A 14,643-nucleotide genomic window follows, 5' to 3' on the forward strand; every position below is an offset into this window, starting at 1 on the left:
TCGCTGTGAGAAGCCAAGTTACAGGGAACCAGGCAGAGGGCCTTCTCGGTAGTGGCACCTGCCCTGTGGAACACCCTCCCACCAGATGTCAAAGAGAAAAACAACTACCAGACTTTTGGAGGACACCTGAAGACAGCCTTGTTTAGGGAAGCTTTCAATCTTTAAGAGATTAGTGTATTCTAATATTTCTGTTGGAAGCCACCCAGAGTGGCTGGGGAAACCCAGCCAGATGGGCGGAGTATCCTATATAATAATGTCCAAGTTGTCCCTGCGTCCAAGCTGTCCCGTGTGTCCCTGGGTCACTGCGCATGTGCGCTAGGGATACAGGGATTGGACAGCAGAGACTGTGCGCGCGCACTCTCCCCCCCCTCTGCCTCCTCCAACCGCCGCTCCCGCCGGACACCGCCTCACTGCAGGGCACGTCAGGGAAGTGAGGGTGGAGGCCGGCGAAGGCCTCCTCACAACCCTCCCTGGCCCGTGAGGGGAGCGGCGGTTGGAGGAGGCAGGGGGGGAAGAGTGCGCGCGTCCTTCCTGTCGGCGGCTGGGGGAGAGGAAGGAAGGAGGAGAAAGCAGACATCCCAGGGTTAGGAGAAGCGCTTGCGCAGCCCTTCTCCGAACCCTGGGACCTGTCCTTGCTGTCGGCGGCAGGGGGACAGGAACGGAGGAGAAAGCGCTGCCTTCTCCTCCGTTCCTCTCCCGCAGCCGCCGACAGGAAGCAGACATCCCAGGGTTAGGAGAAGCGCTTGCGCAGCCCTTCTCCGAACCCTGGGACCTGTCCTTGCTGTCGGCGGCAGGGGGACAGGAACGGAGGAGGAGAAAGCGCTGCCTTCTCCTCCTCCGTTCCTCTCCCGCAGCCGCCGACAGGAAGCAGACATCCCAGGGTTAGGAGAAGCGCTTGTGCAGCGCTTCTCCGAACCCTGGGACATGTCCTTGCTGTTGGCGGCAGGGGGACAGGAACGGAGGAGGAGAAAGCGCTGCTTTCTCCTCCTTCCTTCCTCTCCCCCAGCCGCTGACAGGAAGGACGCGCGCACTCTTCCCCCCCTGCCTCCTCCAACCGCCGCTCCCCTCACGGGCCAGGGAGGGTTGTGAGGAGGCCTTCGCCGGCCTCCACCCTCACTTCCCTGACGTGCCCTGCAGTGAGGCGGTGTCCGGCGGGAGCGGCGGTTGGAGGAGGCAGAGGGGGGGGAGAGTGCGTGCGCGCAGTCTCTGCTGTCCAATCCCTGTATCCCTAGCGCACATGCGCAGTGACCCAGGGACACACGGGACAGCTTGGACGCAGGGACAACTTGGACATTATTATATAGGATTCAGTAGCGGCGGCAAGAACTTTAATTGCTAAGTCATGGAAAAGCAAAGAAGTACCCACAATTAGAGAATGGCAAGAGAAAGTAATCGGTTACATTGATTTGGCTAAATTGACGAATTCTATAAGGGGTGGTTCAAATAAAATTTTTAATGAGAAATGGGAAAAATTCGGAATATATTTAAAAGAACTTGGGTTTGAAACAAATCTTTTGTAGAACTTCCAGGAGGAAAATTAATGGAAGCAGTGGGAAAGTAAATAATTTCGAAGTCAGGATGGAAGAGAAGGGGAAGTCGATTTATAGAGAAGATGTAAATACAGAATTGAAGATGTATAAGATAAGCTGACAAGACATCAGAGAAGATAGAATAAGTTTGGTTTGAATTTGAATGGTCATTTACCGATTTATCTATTGATTTTGTGTATATTTTAAGAGGCTGTTTTGTTTTATACTATGTTCAATTTTTTTTAAAAAATTAATAAAGTTTGTTTTTAATTTTTTTTTAAAAAAAAGACTACGCTGGCTGGGGCTGATGGGAGTTGTAGTCCAGCAAAATAAAACAGAATTTCACACCCAGGGTGGGGCACCCCGTTGTCTGCCTCCTCCTGCTTTATTAATCTCTGCGCATCGCCTCCCTTGCAGTTTGCAGCGGGTTAACCCGCGCGCTCTGCCCAGCGGTCTATTACGAAACTGCTGCTGTTACAGTATGGGAATTGCGAAGCTCCCGGCTCCTCCCACCTGCATCCCGGGAGCCAACCGGAGGGCTCCCTGGGCCGCTCAGGCCACAGCCATCTCCTCATTGGCCACTCCTCCCGGGGCGTCTCTGATTGGTGACACCCCACGCCTTGGTGTGAGCGCGGGCGGCCAATGAGCGCGGAGCGTTCGCTTGCTTTTGCTTGCTTGCTTGCTGCAAGGGGACGCGGAGGCTGGGAAAGTGGGTGGCAAGCAAGTGGTTGATGGATGGCGGGTCAAAGGTGATTGATCTGGAGTAACCGGCTTCCCATCACACCACTCCGGTGGCTGATGTTGCTTTCAGCAAACAAACAAACAAACAAACAAACAAACAAACAGATGGGGGAAAAAATAGAATGAAATAAGGAGTGGAGGAATAAAGGAGGAGTTTTAAATTATTATCCTTTTTTCTCTCCCCTCTTCCTTTCAAAGAGATGGGAGGGACTCCGGCATTGAGTGGGAAGAAGGAGGAGCTTTAGGCTGGTGTGTTACACGCACAGGCACCACGCAGACTCTCGCCCTGAATGGGAGAGTGCCTGCCAACCATCTCTTCTGCAGCAGCAACAGGAGGAGCAGCGCCGCCAGCCTGCTGCGCCAGGCCTGGAGGAGGCTTCGGGGGCATCCCTCCCTTCTCCGCAGAGAGCACCTGGAGGTGAGCACCACGTGGGCAGCAGCAGCCCTTTTGGGTGTCGGGTACCAGTATGCAGCCATGGTAGCCTTACAATGAAAGAGACGGGAGCGGGGTGGAGGTCAGACCCTGGTTTCTTTCTTTCTCTCCCTTCCCATCACCATCCCCGGCTCTTCCTCTTGCGTGGTTTGAGTGCACAAGGAAGTGGGTCGCTGTTGCATGTGTGTGTCCTCTGTATTGGGGGTGTTTTGGGTCTAGATCTTGGGGGGAGGGCGACTCCCCGATGAACGACGAAATAGGGGAAAGTGCTTTTTAATCACAGGCTGAATATTTGTCCTGAACACATTCACCCCCCCTCCCCAAACCCTGAGAACTGTGGTGTTCCCCTCACAGAGCTACAGTGCCCAGCACAGTACCCAGGACACTTCGTGTGGGATGTAATATGCTTTAAATGTATGCTGTTACACAGCCACACACACAGCAGTCTGCCAGGATTTGGTCTCTGGCGCCTAAGCAGTGCTGCTTTAAAAAAATCTCCGGGAGATTGCTACTTCTTGAGGATTTAGTGGAAGGGGGAATGAAATAAGATGCTCCCCACCCCCTGTGGAATGTGGATGGGATCCCTAATGAAAGGAGCCACGAGGATTATTCCCCAGTGCAGGAAACGACTAGGGCAAGAAGGAGGAGTGTGATGATAGCACAATATGTTTATTGTAAGCAGCAAGTCTCCAATTTATTCTAAGCAGGGATGGGGAACCTTTATTCTTCCACATATTGGTGGACTCCCAACTCCCATCAGCTCCAAACAGCGTGGCCAGCAGTCAGGGATGATTTGTAATCCAACATCTGGAAGGCCACAGAACATAGCAAGTTGTCTTATACTGACTCAGACCACTGAGCTTCCTATTTTAGTGTACACTGACTAGCAGAGGTTCTTCAGGGTTTTTGATGCGGGACATTCTCAGTTCCCGCCCATCTTCTGATTGTATTTATTAAAAACAGATTTTATTGTTGTAACCTATCCTGTGACCTTCTAAGAAAATAATAATAATTCCGCAACTTAGAAGCCCCCACAGAGAAAGCCATCTTCCAGGCCCCTGTATACCAATAGGGCGCTCCTCTGGCTGTCTTAACATCTGTGGGGGTCTGTAGCCCAGGAGATGTTCTTTCACATAAAGGCAGCCACTGTTTTAGGTGCGCATGAGATGCCTGTGACCACATGTGTGCACATCGCATCAAACACAAAAGTGATGCAATAATGTCACAAAAAGTCACAAAAGGGGTGGAACGAAGATGGGTTGTTTGCAGGCTTTTTCAATGGGTTTCAAATATACACAATTTCACTTAAACGTGTGGTGCCTTGGAACGTAACCTCAATGTAAGTTTGGAGTTGTGTGTATTTGGGGACTAACTTGTTGAGGGCTTTAAATGCTGGTGTATAATAATAATAATAATAATAATAATAATAATTAATAAGAATGATAAGAATAAGTTCAGAGTAGGTGCGCAATGGTGTGGATGTGGTGATGATGGGGACAGACTGGCCAGGGTCTGCATGTGCCCCTGACAAGATTGCAGGGTGCATATATTCTGTGTGAATTTGCTTGAAACGGCCACCCCTCCCTCCCTTCCCCCCCCCTTTGGCTATTTTTATTAAGGTCTGCCCTGAGGTCAGGTAATTCCTACTGTGTTTAAAATGATTAAAGAGGTTTGGGGTTTTCTGCTGGTCTCCATGATTAAAATCTCAAGCCTGCTAGAACAGTCGCCTTCTGTGCTTTCAGACTTGGGATTCACCTTTAATGTAAGCATGCATTTTGCTGGACAGGGGGGTCCTGTATCACAAATTGTGGGTGCTGTATATTTTCATGAAAAAATAGTTCTTCTCTTGCAACACTTGAGAGTGGCTTCTGACTTGCATCTTGAAGACCAGTGGCCCAGAAGCACAATAGATTCAAATAATAGAGTTGGCAGGTTCCTAATCTAGCCCAGCTAGGAAACCGGAAATCCAGATTCGAGGTTGTCTGGCCTCTCCTTGAAGGCATCCAGCAAGGGAGAGAGCCCACTCCCAGGGCCGTCTCAACCATGCCGGGCGCCGTGGTGCGGAGATCGCTCCGGCGCCCCTGCTCCGCCCCGTTTCTTGTCGCGGCTGGTGGGCGGGCGCAGGGCGCAGCACGCCTCTGCTGCGCGACGCCCCCCTGCCGGGCCAGCGCCCTGGCAGCCCGCGCCACTCAGCCTACCCCTAGAGCCGGCCCTGCCCACTCCCCCTGCTTAGCTGCTCCTACCTTCCAGATGCAGCTCCTAATGTTCAACCCAGAATCTACCCTCTTGTAATTTTCAGCCTGTGAGATCTAGTAGACATTAGCAAATGGGCTATTGGATTTGGGTAAGGAAGCCCTGCTGACCTTGCTGAGTTCAGCTGCGAACTTGCCGGGTTAGTCTTTAGAAAGCCACCATCTCTTAGGATATTTTGTGGGGTAAGGGTTTGAGCTATGAGCCAGGAAGTCTTAGATTCAGATCTCAGCCCAGCCGTGACTTCCAACGTTCGACAGGTTCCCGGCCACCATATCCATAATAGAACTGTGAGTATCAAAGCCTGAACTTAGAGGAGTTGAACAGAGTTAAGCATGTTGACACTTAAAAAAAAAACAGTCCTAGAATTTTCTAATAATTGTTGTTAGGTCAACTACTGATCTATGTCACTGGCTCCTTCCCTTCTGCAAACTGTTCTGCTGTTCTAAAGTCTCCAAAGAACAGTTTCATTCTTCTGGAAGAACCACAGGTAATCCAGAGAGGTAGCAATGTTAAGCCTTTATAGTGTCACAAGACTCTTGGCTGTTCTTGCTGTAGCAGACTAAGCAATTTACTGCAGCATAAACTTATCAAGCAGCAGAGCCCGCTTCAGCTACACAAAGCATTATTCATCATTAAAAGTTAGCAATAAATGTTGTATTGAATAGCAACAAGTGGGAACGGCAACAAAACGTTGCAGTTTGTGGTGTGCTTCTGCTTGGCGTTCCAGCCAGCCAGCCAGCCAACCTTCCTAAATTGAGCCCCACGGCCTCTCATAGGAGCAGGGCAAGGAAGGCCGACTTTTGCCCTACGTAGCTCAATATTGTCTACACTGAGTGGCAACATCTCTCTAAGATCTCAGACCAGGAACGTGGAATCTTTTGAATGCAAAACAGATGCCCTACTGCTGAGCTGAGGCCCTTCTCACAGTGGTTGTTTTACCTGATGCCCTAAAAACCGTGGCTCTTTTCCAACCTCCTTTTCTCTGTTCATACTGTTGCAATGGAGAAAGGATTATAACCCGACTGTCCTGCCTACATCTAAGTTCAGGATGTCCCACTGAAGGAGTGTGTTGCAGCGGACACTCCAGTCTTAATTGAGCATTGAGCCAGACTTTTAAATTTCCACCCACTAGTCCCTTTGCAGGGTTGGCCAATCACTGCTTTGCAAAGGAGCACTCTTGACTGCCACCCAAATGACTTGCAAGGCACACTTTGCACATGCTTTCTGGATTGTGATGCAAATGAGCCCAGGCCTAGGCTTTAGCATCCCCAGTTGACCCTGATAGGCTGGCACTTCCCTGCAAAGGAGGATTTTACTCTGGAGTGGGGAAGATGTGACCCTCCTGTTGTTTTTGGACTAAAAGAGCCCTCCCTCAGCCTGTTGCCCTGTGCTGGCTGATGAGAATTGTACTCCAAAAGAGACAGAGGGTGCCACGTTGAGGAAGGCTGGCTTTCCAGAGCATCGTGGGAGCCTCTCCTTGTTGCGTGACTCTAGGATGGGTGGTTTGCTCTGAGCCAAGGGAGGGAAAAGATTAAAAGTACTACTTCAGTGGATAGGTGCGGGGAGCCTAGATACTTGGTTGCAGTCAATAAAATGGGTGTTGTGATATTGGCTACGACACAGTGTGTTGTAATTCCCGTTAGCCTGTGCAATCCTTGGGATGTGGAGTTGAACAGGCTGGATGTTGTGCCTTGATATTTCACTCACTGATTAAAAAACCCACACACGATTAAATAGTGAGCTGAGGGATTTGCGTTGGCCTTACTCAGTTTGTCCAAAACATTTCCAGCTTTGGAGGACAACCCACATAGGGCAGCCATCAGCAAGCTAATAAAATAATCCTGAAGCGTCACAATCCGTCGTATGGAGTTTCTCTTTTGTGCATCACACCTGCTTGCAGGGTTGTGAAGACCTGGGACTGGGGCGTTCCTGTAGGCTTATTTTAATTTATTACATTTGTATACCACCCTTATACCTGCAGGTCTCAGGGCGGTTACAACATAAAACCACCGTATAAAAACACAAAATACATATCAAAAACAAAAACAACCCGATACTTCCCCCACAACACATTTTTGAAGGGCGTTGGTTGCCAATCAGACAAAGGCCTGGTTAAAGAGGAACATTTTTGCCTGGCACCTAAGGGCGCCAGCTGAACCTCTCTTGGGAGAGCATTCCACCAACAGGGAGCCACTGTCGAAAAGGCCCGTTCTTGTGTTGGCGCCCTCTGGACCGCTCATGGAGGAGGCACATGAAGAAGGGCCACAGAAGATGATCTCAGGGTCCGGGTAGGTTCATATGGGAAGAGGAGGTCCTGGATGTATTGTGGTTTTAGACCCAGCCCACATCCGCACTATACATTTAAAGCACTATGATACTACTTTAGTATCATCGTTACGTCATGGCTTCCACCAAAGAATCATGGGAACTGTAATTTTTAAGGGTCTTGAAAGCTGTGAGGAGACCCTTGTTCGTCTCACAGAGCTCCTGTTCTACTTGTAGCAGAACATCTTTGCAGCCATGAGGATTAGAAGATTTCTTGCATTTATTCTTTTAAAGTCGAGATTCTTAATGCAGCTGGATTCTCTGCTTAATATTACACTCTGTGCTCTCATAGAATCCCAGGGGGTGGGGACATGCCAGAGGTAAAAGGGCACACAGTGAAAATTACCTTTCTACCCCCAACACACTTACACTCCCCCCATAAATCACCTAGGGAGGCAAGAGACATTATCGGAGTTCAAAGACCTACCCCAGCTAGGTAAAAACACTCTGGGTGCCAAGCAGGGCCAATGAAGGTTGTGATCAGGGGGAAACCCCCAAGGGCTAGATAGAGAGGTGCAGAGGGCCTGAGGTTCTCTCACTCTTGGTTTAAACGTTCTAAACTTGATCTCTTTATAGGACCGTGGAAGCAAGTCTTGGGAAAGACCTTGGGTAGCAGCCTGGCTTAGGGCTTTAGCAGAGCCGTGCGGGTAACCCAGAGTGGGATCAGGATGTGCCTTTCTGGGTGTGCGTTTGTGTCTCGCAATGGCTGGCAAGTGGGTGGAGTATGGCTGCAACATGTGTAGGATGGAGGCTGTGCTGGCACGGCTGGGCAACAGGCACATGTTGTTGCTTGTAGCAGCTCTTGGCTCATCTGTGGATTTGCACTCGTACAGTTGTGAAAAGGAAGTGTTACTACCTGGACGAGGAGCGAGGCTCTTTAAAGTTTTATATACTCCTTTCCTCCAGGGGAGCTGCTTACTCATTTCCACCACCTTTCCTTCCAGCAGCTCGCTATTAGAATAGAATAGAATAGAATACTTTATTGTCATTGTCCACACAAGTCTCGAGGCGATGTATAGAATACAGACAAAAACAGTAAAAGAGCAGCAGCTAGGGATGAAACAGAAGCATCTTAATTTAAAAAGCAATGCCCAGTACATACCTGTGGCATACATCCATTCATCCAGCTGGGAAAGCTTTTTGGAAGGGGAAAAAAATGTATTCAATTTGTTATGGAAAGTGCAGTTACTGGGCGCCAGCCACATCCCAACAGAGATACTGTTCCGCAGAACAGGGGCCACCACGCGGAAAGCCCTTCTCTGAGTTGCTGCAGAGTGCTCCATGATTCTTCCATTTCACATCTTATCCTCGCAGCTGCTGCTGGGAAGCCCACAAGCACAGCATTGTCACTTATGTTCCAGGTCTATCCCCATTGCCTGGTACTGAATCATTTTAACCAGCAATGCTGGAGTTCACACCTGATAACCTTCTTGTGCAAAGCAAGTGCAGCAGCTCTGAGTTGTGTTCCCTCCCCACATGCATATACTGTATATATAGGATCCAGATCAGTCTATTTTTGCCCACCTGGCCCAGTTTTGCTCTCCTCTGAATCACAGCAACTCTCCAGTGTTTTAGGCAGAGGACTTTCACAGTCTGGCCGGGAAAATCTGTGGATTGAACCTGGGACCTTTTGTCTGCAAAGCAGATGCCCTCCCTCCAAGCTGTCAATTCCTATGGAGCCATTTGTGATCTTAGCCTAATTATCACACTTGCTTTTTGTTTTGGCAAAGGCTCTTGATTTCACCATGCATTCCTGTTCTTCCAGACTGACTTCCCGCTGCTTCTAATTTTCCTGTCCTCTCTCTGTGTGCCTCTTCCTTTTCAGTTCCTTCTGGCAGTGGATAACGAACCAAATAACAAGGATCGCAAGAGGTCAGCGCCTGCTATTATTTGCTGCTGGTACTTGTACAGTGGTACCTCGACTTACGAATTTAATCCGTTCTGAACGGACCTTCGTAAGTCAAAAAATTCGTAAGTCAAAGCCAATGGGGAATTTTTTTTTAAAAAAACGTAAGTCGAAAAAATCCTATCTAAACCGCATCCAAAATGGTGGAAGGAACTCTGTTCGTAGCTTGAAACATTCATAAGTCGAGTCATTCATAAGTCGAGGTACCACTGTGTAGGGAAAGTTTTTAAATATGTAATGTTTTTATATCTGTTGGAAGTTGCCAAGAGTGGCTGGGGCAACCCAGTCAGATGTGCGGGGTACAAGTAAGAAAATTATTATTTTGTTGTTATTTTTGAATTATGGATGCTCTTTGTCAGGACTGTGTTGTACAACCCTGTTTTTTTTAAAAAACCCAAGATGACCAAAATTCTGTGCCTAGGACATCGCAAGTTCTGTAACGTGTGTGTGTGTAAACATAGAATTGTAGGGTTGAAGGGACCCTGAGGATCCCTAAACTCACTGCGCTTTGGGCCGGTGCCAGAAGCGCCAATCGTGCGGCGGGCTGGAGGGCAGGGGAGCGCGCGCCCGTGCGCATGCGCCCGTGCCATTTCCGGCGCACTTCCGGGTCACAGGAGCGCCGGAAATTGCTCGTGCACATGCACACAGGCCTCCTCCGACCCGGAGGTGCGCTGGAAATGATGCTTATGCATGTGCGCAAGCCATTTCTGGCCTCCTCCGACCCGGAAGCAGGCAGCCGCGCCGCACCGGTGAGAACAGGCAGCAGCAGCGGGGGGTGCCGCGGGCCGGATAAATTGGTCCTTTGGGCCGTATCTGGCCCACGGACTGTAGTCTGGGGATGCCTGACCTAGTCCAACCCCCTGCAATGTAGGAATCTCAACTAAGTCATCCGTGACAGATAGCCATCCAACCTCTGCTTTAAAACCTCCAATGAAGGGGAGTCCATCCCACTGTCAAACAACTCTTCCCATCAAAGAGCTCTTCTTGATGTTTAGTCTGAATCTTCTTTCTTTTAACTTGCATCCATTGGTTTGAGTCCCAGCCTCTGGAGCAGGAGAAAGGAACCCTGGTGCCTCTTCCATGTATATAAAGAGGACTTCCACAAGTTGTATAGATCAGGAAGGTTTTTAATTTTTTTATTGTGCAGAATCTGCGTAACCGTTAGTCAAATTGTTGTGTAATGTATTCTGGAATGACGTTTCTGTATTGACTTGGTTTGACTTTATTTAAGTATGTAAATGAAGCAGTAGAAACCCGGGACACAACACCAGCAAGATAGGCAAGCTTTGTAGAACTCTTAATATCAGAACGACTGGATATTTGAGTCCAGTGAGACAGTATCTGTGAAACTCTCTGCTGTGTCGATGGAGTGCTCTGAAAAGGAACAGAGCAATTAGACTGGGCAACAATGGGAGTTTTATATTTTATGCCCATTAGCATTTCTTTATCGTAACTTTGGAGCCACTGTCCTTAGTTTATGAGTGGTTACCTGTTAAAAGCCCAATAAAATTATAAATCCTGCAAAATGACTGAATATACATTTGTGTAATGATTTGTATACAGTGGTACCTCTACTTACGAATTTAATGCGTTCCGAACGCACATTCGTAAGTCGAAAAAATGTGTAAGTCGAATCCCATAGGAATGCATTGGGAGAAAAATTTCGTAAGTAGAAAAAATCCTATCTAAACAGCATCCAAGATGGCGGGCGGAGCTCCGTTCGTAAGCAGAAACATTCGTAAGTAGAGTTATTCGTAAGTAGAGGTACCACTGTATATTGCAGAATTCCACTTTTGGAGGGGCAGCTGGGGAATTGGGGGGAGATACATAAGTGCTGCTAGAATAACATAAGTGGCTGATGGTTAGCTTATTCTTAATCAAAGCACCTGAAGGGTGTAGTTTATGTGACCAATCAGAAGCAATCTGTAGAGCATCATTTTAAAGGCTCTCCCAGTTTTTGCCATGGCTGGTGTCGAGCTAAATCTGCAACAAGCTCAGATTGTTTTTTCCCCCCCCCTTCACTCTTAGTGGTGCAAACCTACTTTGGAGGCACGATGGGCGATCCCTTGCCGGAGGACAAGCCCCTGGAGCTGGGTGCGCACTCTCGCTTCATCATTGGCTCCGTGTCGGAGGATAACTCTGAGGATGAGACGAGCTCCTTGGTGAAAATCGACTTGCTGGAGGACAAAGAGCAGTCCTTGTCTCCCGTCTCCGTCAGCTCAGACTCTCTTTCTGACCTCGGTCCTTCCAGTGTCCAAGACAGCTTGCCTATGAGGTACAAAAAGCATTCAAACCTTTGTCTTTTTCACACTCTTCTGTCTTACTGCAATTGTTAATCCTTAAAGGAGGGATGGAGAGCCAGGTGGTCCGCCAGATAATGTAATAGTTTATATTACAGTGTATTGTTCCTAGGTTTGCCGTACTTTTCCGTGTACGGTGGTACCTCGGTTTAAGTACACGATTAGTTCCGGAAGTCTGTACTTAACCTGAAGCGTACTTAACCTGAAGCAAACTTTCCAATTGAAAGTAATGGAAAGTGGATTAATCCGTTCCAGACGGGTCCACGGAGTACTCAATCTGAAGAGTACTTAACCCAAAGTATGAGTGTAATTGGTTCCAGAAGTCTGTACTTAACCTGAAGCGTACTTAACCTGAAGCAAACTTTCCCATTGAAAAGTGGATTAATCTGTTCCAGATGGGTCCGCGGAGTACTTAAACTGAAAGTACTCAAACCGAAGCGTACTTAAACTGAGGTATGACTGTATAAGACTAGGTTTTTTACTCTAAAATAATGTTTAAAAATGGGGGTCGTCTTATACATGGGGTCATCTTCCCCCATTTTCATAAATTTGAGTCCCTCCAAATAAGGGGTCATGTTATCCACAGAAAAATACGGTATATTGTGCCTTTGGACTCATGGTAAGAGACTCTCTTTTATTGGTAGTAAACAACTTGTAAGTCAAATTAATAATTCTTAGAGCCTTCTTTGACTGAGGCCCAGATGATAACTCCCTCTCTTTTGGCTTGTAGGAATATTTGTATTTCACTTGTGGCGTTGCTTTCGCCCCCCCCCCCTTGCTGCCATGGGTGATTTTATGTGCTGCTCTGGAGTTTAACTCTGTTTCCACCTAAGATCTCAAGGAGAGCCTGGCTGCTCGATCAGGCTAATGGCCCATCTTGCCCAGCATCTTTTAGCCAACCAGATGCCCCAGTGGGATTCCCGCAAGCAAGACCTGATCTTTTGCACGAGCCCATCCACTCTCGGGCTTCACGGTGTCATCTTTCTGACCTTCTCCAAGGTGGAGAGCTGGTTCTGTTGAGCGGTGGAAAGTTATGAGGGAGAGTCAAGAGCTACTTTAAACGCGTGGCTCTGGCGTGCCCAAAACGTGGAACGGAAAGCCATTTTTGTGTGTGTGCAGTTAGGATACAGCCTTGAACACCTCTTTCCCAATTTGTTTGCTTTTGGCTTTTAGTGGTGGCAAAGCCCTCTCCCCTTAGTGCAGTCCTGCTTAGCTCACCCCCTGCCAAGCCAAACACAGCCACCCATCCCATCTGTTGCCAGGCATTTCTCAGCCCTTTAGGTGTTGCAATTTCAGGTAACCTGGACAAGGTTTCCCCTTAACCCCCTTCTCGTAATTTTCCATCGCTTTGATAGAGCTTGTCTTTCCCCACTCCCTTTTTTGGACAGTGTTATATCCTCTGTCTCGGAGGAGCCCCGGGCCCCTAATGTTGCCCTTCAGGCCTCTCTGTCTGGCCCTTGGGATTCCTCACAGCCACACCCTTTACTAGACCTGCTTTGCACACTCTTGAGTGTTTTTGCCTGTCTGGAATGTGTCCTTGGAACTCTTGCTTGCCTGGATGGAGGACTGTGAGGGGTGCATGTGTGTGTCGAAAGTGGGCCACAAACTTCGCTGCTTTTCCCTCTGGTCCCACCAACCCCTGGCATGTGGCCCTTGGGAAATTTCCCCAAAGAGAATGGGGTCGTTGGGCTGAAAAAGGCTTCACAACTCTGATCTCTATACAAAGTCAGCTTTCCCCAACCTGGTGCTCTCCAGGTGTTTTGGGACAAGGCCCAGGAACATTTGAAAAGTTTCAGCAAGAAGTTATGGGACATGCAGTGATATGTCTGCCAGGAAACCTTTGCAGTTGCAAACAGTAGTTAAGGCAAGATCGCATTTAACCACCCTGATACCATCACAAGCACAAATCATAACGAATGCACAATGAAAAGGGTGTTTGGAGGGTCCCACCGTTTTCCTAAGCAGTTGTTTCCTAGGCACTTCTGTATTGCAAGTAGGAGAGGGCTGGTATTTCTTAATTTTCTCTTTTTGCTCCAGGGTTGGCATTTTTAAATGTGCAGATGCTCTTTTGATTTGCAGGATGCTGAAGTTGGCATGACATCCTTTGCTCAGATGCGGGAAATGCAAAACCTGGACTGAAGGGTGGTGTGTTGTTGTTGTTGCTGCTGTTGTGTGTAAACGTCTTCTATGTGGCAGAATCCTGTTGTTGGCTTCTGTGTGGCGCATCCTGTAGTTGGCATTGCAAATAAGCTAGGCAGTGCACTGCTGAGTTCTATAAAAATTTGCTACATCATTGATAGCATCCAGCATCATGCTGTCGTGCTGAGATTGATGGGGCCTCCTCTCTGTGATGTGTGTCAGGTCTGTTCCTAGAACAGACAGCCTTACTGTGCCATTTAGAGACCAGAAAGGGATGAGAGGTGCTTACATTACGGCTGACTTCTCTTTGTGATCCTTGTGTAGTTGTGATGTTTTGCAGTTTCTGAATCTTGTGCGTGGCCCATAGGCACTGAGGCCCTTGGGTTTTCCTGCCTGACTTTGTCTTCAGCACATGCTCTGGGTATGTTAATGGACCGTTATTATTATTATTATTATTATTATTATTATTATTATTATTATTATTATTATGTAACCAGTGTCTTGCTGTGCTGTTTCCCTAGGAAGGGACCCGGCAGCTGAATTGCATTTGTCCTTAAGACACCACAACTGATTTAAAATGCATCTACAGAGCGGATGGGAGAGGTTCGGGCATCTTCAGGTCGGGCTGGAAATGCCCCTTGCCTGATATGCCTTCATTAAAGCTAGGTTCAATGTTTTTCCAACTAACGTGCTGAGACATAGATTTACTAAGGGCCAAGTCTCTTCAATGTGTGCTTGCGAAATGAAATCAACTGAATCTTTACACCATGTCATGTTTATCTGCCCTATGTACAGTTCGGCTCGTGCTAGTATATTAAACTCCATAATCCAGCCTATGGCTGACAATCCAGTTGACCTTCAGCTAGCCTGGGTTCTTCAAGGTGTGGATCCTTAATTTACTCTACAGGTTGCTAAATTCCTAACAGCCGTCCTCTCGTACAAGAGACGGAATGCAATGTTAGCTGATTATTGATAGTTATAAGATTTTTTTTTTAAAATGACATCAGATATTGATTT

General features: G+C 48.0%; 1 protein-coding gene across 6 annotated transcripts in view; it reads left to right on the plus strand.

The window, feature by feature from the left end:
• Positions 1 to 2,191: 2,191 nt before the first annotated feature.
• Positions 2,192 to 14,643, plus strand: part of ACACA (acetyl-CoA carboxylase alpha) — a 200,598-nt gene continuing 188,146 nt past the window's right edge. For 4 of the 6 annotated variants that reach the window (XM_060268324.2, XM_060268327.2, XM_060268326.2 and 1 more), the window contains exons 1-3: positions 2,374 to 2,688; positions 9,107 to 9,153; positions 11,216 to 11,462. In XM_060268324.2, the coding sequence (XP_060124307.1) occupies positions 2,561 to 2,688; positions 9,107 to 9,153; positions 11,216 to 11,462 (422 nt within the window). In that variant the 5' untranslated portion in view covers positions 2,374 to 2,560. Of the gene's footprint in view, positions 2,279 to 2,373; positions 2,689 to 9,106; positions 9,154 to 11,215; positions 11,463 to 14,643 lie in introns of those variants that run through there. The other 2 variants (XM_060268325.2, XM_060268329.2) reach the window with 2 other exon arrangements.

The sequence above is a fragment of the Zootoca vivipara genome, chromosome 14 (genome assembly GCF_965207765.1).
Source record: "Zootoca vivipara chromosome 14, rZooViv2.hap1.1, whole genome shotgun sequence".
In the NCBI taxonomy this organism is placed as follows: domain Eukaryota; kingdom Metazoa; phylum Chordata; class Lepidosauria; order Squamata; family Lacertidae; genus Zootoca; species Zootoca vivipara.